The sequence below is a fragment of the Tachyglossus aculeatus genome, chromosome Y4, assembly GCF_015852505.1.
Source record: "Tachyglossus aculeatus isolate mTacAcu1 chromosome Y4, mTacAcu1.pri, whole genome shotgun sequence".
NCBI classification, from domain to species: Eukaryota; Metazoa; Chordata; class Mammalia; order Monotremata; family Tachyglossidae; genus Tachyglossus; species Tachyglossus aculeatus.
Genome location: NC_052096.1, coordinates 1,447,978 through 1,457,623, shown reverse-complemented (window position 1 = coordinate 1,457,623; position 9,646 = coordinate 1,447,978). Strand labels below are relative to the sequence as shown.

The 9,646-nt window shown below is 52.9% G+C and overlaps 1 protein-coding gene across 2 annotated transcripts; it reads right to left on the bottom strand.

Annotated features, from left to right (window-relative positions):
- Nucleotides 1-4,135: 4,135 nt before the first annotated feature.
- TNF (tumor necrosis factor) lies at nt 4,136-6,481 on the bottom strand. 2 transcript variants are annotated; one of them, XM_038768985.1, is made up of 4 exons: nt 6,094-6,481; nt 5,400-5,436; nt 5,183-5,227; nt 4,136-4,586 (listed from the first exon to the last, which is right to left on the bottom strand). In XM_038768985.1, the coding sequence occupies exons 1-4, from the start codon at nt 6,274-6,276 to the stop codon at nt 4,171-4,173; spliced, it is 681 nt and encodes a 226-aa protein (XP_038624913.1). In that variant the 5' UTR covers nt 6,277-6,481; the 3' UTR covers nt 4,136-4,170. The 2 variants fall into 2 exon arrangements, with proteins under 2 accessions (XP_038624913.1, XP_038624914.1); XM_038768986.1 differs by having other exon boundaries at nt 5,400-5,433.
- Between the last annotated feature and the right edge of the window lie 3,165 nt (nt 6,482-9,646).

Here is a 9,646-nt window from a genome sequence, read left to right as displayed (position 1 = left end):
GAAGGGGGAGACTGATGACAAAACCAAACATTAACTCATCAACTACTGTGTGGATGGAATTGGTCTCTGGTTAATGGAGAGGTCCCCTCCATCTTACCTCACCTCCCTTCTCTCCTTCTACATCCCAGCCCACACACTCCGCCCCTCTGGTACTAACCTCACTGCCCCTCCTTCTCGCCTGTCCCGCCGTCAACCCACCTCCTACCTCTGGCCTGGAACGCCCTCCCTCCTCAAATCCGCCCAACAATCACACTTTCAGAGCCCTACTGAAAGCTCGCTTCCTCCAGGAGGCCTTCCCAGACTAAGCCCCCCTTTTCCTCAGTTCCCCCTCTCCTCCCCATTGCCCTGACTCCCTCCGTCTGCTCTACCCCCCTCCGCCCAACAGCACTTGTGTGTATATATACATATTTATAATTATAATTCAATTTATCTTTATTAATGATGCGTATATATCTATAATTCTGTTTATTTATAATGATGCTACTGATGCCTGTTTACTTGTTTTGATGTCTGCCTCCCCCCTTCTAGACTGTGAGCCCATTGTGGGTAGGGATTGTCTCTATTTGTCCTTCCCAAGCACTTAGTATAGTGCTCTGCACACAGAAAGCGCTCATTACATATGAATGAATGAATGAGAGCGTGAGCTCGTTGTGGGCAGGGAATGTGTCTGTCTGTTGTTAGATTTTCCTCTCCCAAGCACTTAGTACAGTGCTCTGCACACAGTAAGTGCTCAATAAATAGGATTGAATGAACAATCCTCTCTATTCCCCCATCTTACCTCCTTCCCTTCCCCACAGCACCTGTATATATATATGTTTGTACATATTTATTACTCTATTTATTTATTTACTTTAGTTGTACATATCTATTCTATTTATTTTATTTTGTTAGTATGTTTGGTTTTGTTCTCTGTCTCCCCCTTCTAGCCCGTGAGCCTGCTGTTGGGTAGGGACCATCTGTATATGTTGCCAATTTGTACTTCCCAAGCGCTTAGTACAGTGCTCTGCACATAGTAAGCGCTCAATAAATACGATTGATGATGATGATGATGATGATAGACAAGATGGAGGTTCATTCATTCATTCAGTCGTATTTATTGAGCGCTTACTGTGTGCAGAGCACTGTACTAAGCGCTTGGGAAGTACAAGTCGGTAGCATATATGGTATGACGAGTAGATGGGCAACCGAGGGGCGGAGTGTGCGGGCTGGGTGGAAGCGGATCCAGTGGAAAGAGCCCGGCTTTGGGAATCAGTAAGCTTGAGTCCTAGAGCGTTCTGCCCTCCGGGGCTGTGCCATCGGGGCTGATATTTTTTGACCAGAGAATTATGTTCGGGATCTGGCGAGGCGGACAGAACCACTGGAAATCCTGAAAACAGCTGGCTCACGGGGCAGCCGAGACCGAGACCGGGTCGTGATGCTTGAAGGCACCTCATCGGCCCCATGCGGAGGTCACTCTGGCCATAAATAGGCCTCGCCCCTGCCCGTCTTCTTGCCAGTGGCACCCTGGACTCCAGAGGCAACCGTGACCGGCAGGGAGGAGAGTGCGAATACCGCTTTTCCAGTCCCTAATGGTAGAATAGATCGCTTCCCCCCGGGCTCCCAGTCCCGAAGGCTCCCTCGTCCTCATAGGATGAGGCTGCTCCGGACTTCACAGGGACCCAACCCATTAGCCCAGTGTGGCCCCACTTCAGCTGTGAGAGGTCATACAGCAGACGAGTGGCGGGGCAGGATTAGAACCCAGGACCCCTGACTCCTAGGCCCTGCTCTTTCCGGCTTATTTAATGTCCTTCGCATTCAAAAGAGGCACCACTGGCTACAAGAGAAGCAGCGTGGCTCAGTGGAAAGAGCCCCAGCTTTGGAGTCAGAGGTCAAGGGTTCAAATCCCGGCTCCGCCAATTGTCAGCTGTGTGACTTTGGGCAAGTCACTTCACTTGCCCAAATGGGGATTAAAACTTTGAGCCCCCCGTGGGACAACCTGATCACCTTGTAACCTCCCCAGCGCTTAGAACAGTGCTTTGCACATAGTAAGAGCTTAATAAATGCCATCATTATTATTAGTGTAATTATCATTATTATTACAAGCACGTGTGTAACAGAAAAGGCCCACGGAGCCAGCCACTTTGGGCCCACAATTGCTGTGTTGTTATACTTCAAATTTTATAGCACCTGCTGCTGTTTTTTCTAATTGATGGATTGATTGATTGATCATGCTGATTGATTGTACCACAGAAGCTTGAGACACACTCCCTGCCCACAGGGAGCTTCCATTCTAACGGGGAGATGGAAATATTTGCAGGTTTGTGAAGCTCCTTTTTAATATCAAGGACTCTAAAAATATTGACTAAGACTTTACTCAGGACTGAGGCCCCTGGAAAGGGCCAGCTTGGGAGTCAGGGATGATGAGGGGTAAGAGGGGCAGGAAAGGGGGGCTTGGGGGAGGGCAGACAGAAAAGAGGGGCAGGGATTGTGGCTCTGGGGGAGATAGCGCGGGAGCAACGGGGCCTAATGGAGAGAGCACTGGGCCGGAAGTCTGAGGACCTCAGTTCTGATTCCCGCTCTGCTGATGGCTTGCTGTGTGACCTTGGGTGGGCCACTTAACTTCTCTAAGCCTCAGTTTTCTCCACTGTAAAATTTGGATTGTAAATAATGATGGTATTTGTCAAGCACTTACTATGTGCCAAGCACTGTTTAGACTACGAACCTCATGTAGGACAGGGACTGTGTTCAACCTGATTATCTCGTACCTACCCCAGTCCTTAGAACAGTGCTTGACACATAGTAAGCGCTGAACAAACACCATTCCAAAAAAAGAAATAGGGGCTCTGGGGGAAGGTGGGAGGGCTGACGGGGATTCCTAAGAAGAAGCCGCCCGGGGCTGGGGGGTTCTGTGTAATCTTGGGAATTTCCTCACCTGTGACTCAGAGGCAAGAAAACCAGCTTTTCCGCCCCACATCCCCTGGTTTCAGAGGCAGGAAACTCAACACCTGAAGGTTTTCCAGTGCCATTGGAATTGCCTAACTTCCGTCCTGGAAACTCCAAGCTCTGAGGGAGGGAGCACAATTCACCTCCGGCGGCGGGGCCCTGGCTCCAACTGTGTGGGAATCTTGGGCCTCTTCTAGGAGGCGTCTGAGGGGAGAGGAGACCTGGAAGGGAGCAGGGGATGGGAGGCAAGGAGGGAACGGGAGGGGAGAGCGAGGCTGGGAGGGGAGCGGGGGACATGGAGGGGAGTGGGGGTGATGGGAGGAGAACGGAGTGGGGGAAGGGAGGGGAGCAAGGAACAGGAAGGAGCTGCTGCGGTCACATTTCTGGGGCCCTGATGGTGGAGGTTTCATGGTGGGTGGTGAGGTCAGGGCAGAGCCCCGGGAGAAAAATCTACACTTCTTTTTTCAAACAACGTTTTTATTTCATCGCCCGGACAAACGGGCTTCTTCTATAATGATCTCCCCTGGGGAGCGGAGGTCTGCAAATGCCAAGCTGGCAGGATGAATCCAAAATCAGCACTATTCGAAACAAGCGGAGACAGGTTAGGGGGTGCGGGGGGAGTCTGAGGCTCTTCTGTTGGGGAACATTTTCACAGAAAATACCCACGAGCCCCAGAGGCGGGGTTGGGTGCGGTGGCGGGAGGTTCTCCCCGGCACCTCCATTCCCCCCTGCCCCGATCCTTTCCCCCAACCGCCTCCAGAATAAATATATTAGATATTAAATAAATAAATAAATAAATAGGTAATAAATAACATTATCAAATCATAAATAGCAGAGGTTGCCAGCGTGGGGAGGATGGGATGGTGTGAGGTGTGTTTGTGGGGAGTGGCGATCCTCCAAAAGATCCATAAATAAAACATCCAGGTGGGTGGGGAGAGGGGGTGTGAGTCCACCTCCCCTTAAATCTCAATCTGCGCCCGAAGTTCCCCTGTATCCCGGCCTTCAGTGGGGAGGGTCGGGGTCTTCGTGTGTTGGGGAGCGTCCTCTGGGCTCGTGTTCCGGATTCGTGTTTCAGTCCAAGCGGATGGTCTGGTGGTGGGGCGCCGTCTCCGGCCCTCGGAGGGTTTCTCCGGATGCCGTCCGGTCTGGGCTTCGAAGCCGGCCCAGACCCGTCCCTCCAGGCTTGGGCCGGGGGACGGTGGGGTGGGGGAGACGGAGAGGCCGGGGGGGTGGGTCCCTCCGACTGCCTCACAGGGCAATGATGCCAAAATATACTTGTCCTTCCATGGAAAAGTCCAGATATTCGGGGCTGTTGGTCTGGGAGCTGAGCCTGTCTCCCTGGTTCAGCCTGAAGATGCCCCCCTGGTAGATGGGCTCGTACCAGGTGCCCTTGGCCCCGCCCTGGCAGGGGGTCTTGATGGCCGAGAGGATGGAGACTTCGTGCTCGTAGGACTCGGAGAAGCGGGAGACGTTGTGAGTCAGGATGGGGGAGTCGTCGGGGTTGGCGGGGCAGCTGCTGTCCTTGAACAGGATCTGAGAGTAGACGAGGTAGAGGCCGGAGGCAGGAACCACCAGCTGGTTGTTGTTCAGGATCACACTGCCTTCCAGCAGGGCGTTGGCACGGCCGCCCACCCAGACCAGCTTCTTGTCTTCCTGGGAATTGGCTGATGGGGGAGAAGGAGGGGCAGAGAGGGGTGAGTTGGTGGATTCCTTCGGTCTCCCTGCTCCCCCGGACCGACGCTCGCCACCCCCCACAACGTCTGCCCTCAGCCATTTTTTCTGTCCCTCAGCTCCCGCCCCTGAGGGCTCTGTCCACCCCTCAGCCTGTCTTCCATGGGCTCTGCCCTCCCTGAACTCTGCCTCCCATTAGCTCTGACCTCCCCCGTCCTGTAATGATAATAATTGTGGTATTTGTTAAGCGCTTACTATGCACCAGGCACTGTATTAAACGCTGGGATGGATACAAGGAAACTGGGTTGGACACAATCTCTGTCCCACAAGGGGCTCACAGTCTTCATCCCCATTTTACAGATGAGGTCATTGAGGCCCAGAGAAATGAAGCGATTTGTCCAAGGTCCCACAACAGACAAGTGGCAGAGCCAGGATTAGAACCCGGGTCCTTCTCACTCCCAGGCCCGTATTCTATCCACTAGGCCGTGCCGCTTCTCATCTTGTCCCTCATGGGCCCTGTCCATCCTTCCATCCAGTCTCTTGCGGACCCAGCATCCTTCACATATTCAGTCCCCGGCCTGGTTCTTACCTACAACGTGGGCAGCGGGCTTCTCTGCTGAAGGCTGATAGGATTCTGAGAGAAGGAAAGAAGGGAAGTAGGTGAGACCCCCAGATCAGCCCAGGGCACCCGAGTCCCCAAGATCAGCTGGCCCAGCAGGGAGCCCCCCCCAGCGGTGCCCCCATGGCCACTCCTTGCCTCATCCCAACATCCCTGGCCCCGAGCTACCCTGAACTTAGGTACTTACTTAGCATCTGCGTGAGCGGGAGGAGGGGGCTGTCCTGCTGAGAGAGAAGGAGAGACACGGTCAGGGATGCGGGTTCACAGAGACAGATCCAGACACCCAGGAGCCCCTAACCCTCCCTGTTTCCCCCCTAAATCTAGCCCTATTCCCTGTCCCCTTCTGGCTTTAACCTCCACTCCTTCCTGCCGGTTGGTCTCCCTCGCTTTCCCTCCTCCTCCCTCATCCTCCTATCTCTTCCTGGGCCCATCCCCACCAATTCCCTCCCCCCATCTCCCTGGACCCAAACCGAGTGAGTGACTGAGTGAGTAAGAGAGAGAGAGAGAGTGTGTGTGTGTGTGTAAGCTAGAGAGAGAGAGAGAGAGAGAGAACTCCCTCACTTCTCAGTCCTGGGGTGGTGAGGCGAATCGGGGAGAGTGTGTGTGTGTGTGTGTGTGTGTGTGTGTGTGTGTGTGTGTGTGTGTGTGTGTGTCTGTGAGAGCTCCCTCACCCATGGGTCCAGGGGTTGTAGAGTCAATTAGGGTGTGTGGGGGGTATCTATTTGAGGTCCCTCACCTCTGTCCTGGGGTTGTAGGGTGAATAACGGGATGTGTGTGTGTCTGCGAGAGCTCCCTCACCTCTCAGTCCTGGAGGTGTGGGGTGATCGGGTTGTGTGTGAGTGTGTGTGTGTGCGTGTGTGTGTCTGCAAAAGCTCCCTTACCTCTCGGTCCTGAGGGCCAATGACCCCAAAATGAATCAGGCAGAAGAGCGTGGTGGCACCGGCCACGAGGAAGAAGGAAATGAGGCTGAGGCAGAGGCAGTGCCCGAACCTCCGGGCCCCAGCGGTCTTCCCCGCCGGCTCCCCGGCCAGTTCGATGTCCCTCAGCATGTTCTCCATGCTCATGGCTTGGGCGGTAGAGGGGTGGCGGACAGTCCCCCCGGCTGGGTCCGTGGAGGACGGCGGCGGTGGCGGGAGGGTCTGGTCGGCGCTGGGTCCCGTCCTGCAGGGAGCGGACAGGGTGTGGACCGGCTCCTCGGGGTTCCCGGAGGCTGGGCGGTGCTGAGTGGAGGGAGAGTTTGGTGGTGGTGGTCCTGGGATGATGGGTTGGGGCTGGTGGGGAGAGCAGTTTCTGAGTGCTGTTGGGGAGTTCCTGCTCTGACAGCTTCTGCTGCCTTTCTGGCTGAGCGAGGTGAATTTATACGCCTGGGGCCAGAGGAGGCGGAGGGCGGGTGGTGGGGACAAGGCTCTTGCACCCAGCCACGGAAAACTTCCCTGGTGGAGAAACCCATGACGTGCCCTTAGAGATGAGGAAGAGAGAGGAGGCTGCGGGTGCCTTCCTCTCTCGGTTTCTTGTGCCCATACGCTGAGAGCACGGGGAGCCGAGTGTGGGTTCAGGGATGGAAAATCAGGCTGCCCTGGACCTACCTCCGCATTTCCGGGGCTCCCCCGGCCACACAGCTCCAGGCCGCCTTCCCCGGGATCCGGGGATTCCTCCTCCCAGCTCTGTGGTATTTCCCATCCGTTCCCCTCCTGGACCCATGCTTTTTGGATCTCCTTCGGCCCGCCCACCCCCAAGGTCCTCTCATCCCTCTGGACCCAGGAGTTCTCTCGACCCCAGCCTCTTCCTCCGTCCTCCTTCTCCCACCGGCCTCCTCCCTGACTCATTAGCTCCATTTTCTCGTTTTCTTTTCTCCCGCTCTAGACTATGAGCCCACTGTTGGGTAGGGACTGTCTCTATATGTTGCCAACTTGTACCTCCCAAGCGCTTAGTATGGTGCTCTGCACACAGTAAGCGCTCAATAAATACGATTGAATGAATGAATGAATGAATGAATAGACTGTAAGTTCCCGGTGGGCAGGAGATGTATCTTCCAACAGTGTTGTATTGTCTCCTCCCAAGGGTTCAGTAAAGTGCTCTGCACGCAGTAAGCGCTCAATAAATGACATTGATTTTGTACATATCTATAATCTATGCTAATGTATGTCTCCTCCTGTAGACTGTCAGCTCCTTATAGGCAGGAAACATGTCTACCAACAGAAGCAGCATGGCTTAGTGGAAAGAACACGGGCTTGGGAGTCAGAGGTCATGGGTTCTAATCCCACCTCTGTCACTTGTCAGCTGGGTGACCTTGGGCAAGTCACTTCACTTCTCTGGGCCTCAGCTACCTCATCTGTAAAATGGGGATGAAGAAGACTGTTAACCCCACATGGGACAACCTGATTACCTTGTATCTACCCCAGCGCTTAGAACAGTGCTTGGCCCATAGTAAGCGCTTAACAAATATCAACATCATTATTATTATTACCAACGCTGCTGTATTGGACTTTCAGTACAGAGCTCTGCACGCAGTAATCGCTCGATACCATCGATGGATTGATTTTTGTGCATATTCATTCATTCATTCAATTGTATTTATTGAGCACTTACTGGGTGCCCTACTGAGAGCTCACCTCCTCCAGGAGGCCTTCCCAGACTGAGCCCCTTCCTTCCTCTCCCCCTCGTCCCCCTCTCCATCCCCCCATCTTACCTCCTTCCCTTCCCCACAGCACCTGTATATATGTATATATGTCTGTACATATTTATTACTCTATTTATCTATTTTACTTGTACATATCTATTCTATTTATTTTATTTTGTTATTATGTTTGGTTTTGTTCTCTGTCTCCCCCTTTTAGACTGTGAGCCCACTGTTGGGTAGGGACCGTCTCTATATGTTGCCAATTTTGTACTTCCCAAGCGCTTAGTACAGTGCTCTGCACACAGTAAGCGCTCAATAAATACGATTGATGATGATGATGATGATGTGCAGAGCACTGTATTAAGCGCTTGGGAAGTACAAGTTGGCAACATATAGAGACGGTCCCTACCCAACAGCGGGTTCACAGTCTAGAATGGGAGACAGACAACAAAACAAAACATATTAACAAAATAAAATAAATGGAATAAATATGTACAAATAAAATAAATAGAGTAATAAATACATACAAACATATATACATATATACAGGTGCTGTGGGGAGGGGAAGGAGGTAAGGCGGGGGGATGAGGAGGGGGAGAGGAAGGAGGGGACTCTCTCCCTGTAGACTCTGTGCTCCTTGTGGGTAGGGAAGGTGTCTACCAACTCTGTTGTATTGTACTCTCCCAAGTACTTAGTATAGTGCTCTGCTCACAGTAAGTGCTCAATAGATACCACCCTTTGATTGGTTGATTGTGGGAGAGGCGGGCACCGCTGAGTCTGATTTGGCTCCATCCACCCCAGTCTCAGACCTCAGGCTAGCTGGAAGCCAGGGACCGGGGCGCTGGGAAAGGGACGGATCTGGGAAGTCATGGGGGAAGGTTGGGAGCTTCAGCAGGGGAGGGCGCGTAGCCTTCTGTCCAGGACAGAGAATGTGCTTGAGAATGAAGGGGAGACAGGCCGTCTGGGTGCCGGGACTCCTGGCTTACTGGGAGGCGGGGGAGGCGGGTTCTAATCCTTAATCGGCCACTTGCCCGCTGTGTGCCTTTGGCCAAGTCAGTTAATAATAATTATAATAATAATAATGATGGCATCTGTTAAGTGCTTACTATGTGCCAAGCACCGTTCTAAGCACTGGAGGGGTACAAGGTAATCGGGTTGTCCCATGTGGGGCTCACACTTTTTGCTAACTACTCTGGGCCTCAGTTCCCTCATCTGTAAAATGGGGATTCAATACCTGTGCTCCCTTCCTACTTAAATTGCGAGCCCCATGTGGGACCTGACAGCCTTGTGTCTTTCCTGGAAGCAGTGTTGCCTAGTGGATAGAGCTTGGGCCTGAGAGTCAGAAGGACCTAGGTTCTACTCCTGGCTCTGCCACCTGTCTGGTGTGTGACCTTGGGCAAGTCGCTTCACTTCTCTTTGTCCCAGTTTCCTCATCTGGAAAACGGGGATTAAAGACTTGGCCCCATGTGGGACAGGGAGTGTGTCCAACCCGATCTCCTTGTATTTACCCCAGCACTTAGTACAATGCCTGGCCCATGGTAAGCACTTAACAAATACCGCAATTATTTTTATTATGATCAGGGCCGTAACGGAATCGGTGTGACCTTGGGCAACTCACTTCACTTCTCTTTGTCCCAGTTTCCTCATCTGGAAAACGGGGATTAAAGACTTGGCCCTATGTGGGACAGGGAGTGTGTCCAACCCGATCTCCTTGTATTTACCCCAGCGCTTAGTACAATGCCTGGCCCGTGGTAAGCACTTAACAAATATCACAATTATTTTTATTATGATCAGGGCCCTAACGGGATCGGTGT

What these genes read in the sequence shown, in the direction of transcription:
- TNF (XM_038768985.1), bottom strand. Translation starts at nt 6,276, where the DNA reads ATGAGCATGGAGAACATGCTGAGGGACATCGAACTGGCCGGGGAGCCG. An exon ending in CCCGCTCACGCAGATGCTAA is followed by an intron (nt 5,228 to 5,399) that starts GTAAGTACCTAA and finishes TCCTTCTCTCAG; the next exon opens with AATCCTATCAGCCTTCAGCA. An exon ending in GCCCGCTGCCCACGTTGTAG is followed by an intron (nt 4,587 to 5,182) that starts GTAAGAACCAGG and finishes CTCCCCCATCAG; the next exon opens with CCAATTCCCAGGAAGACAAG.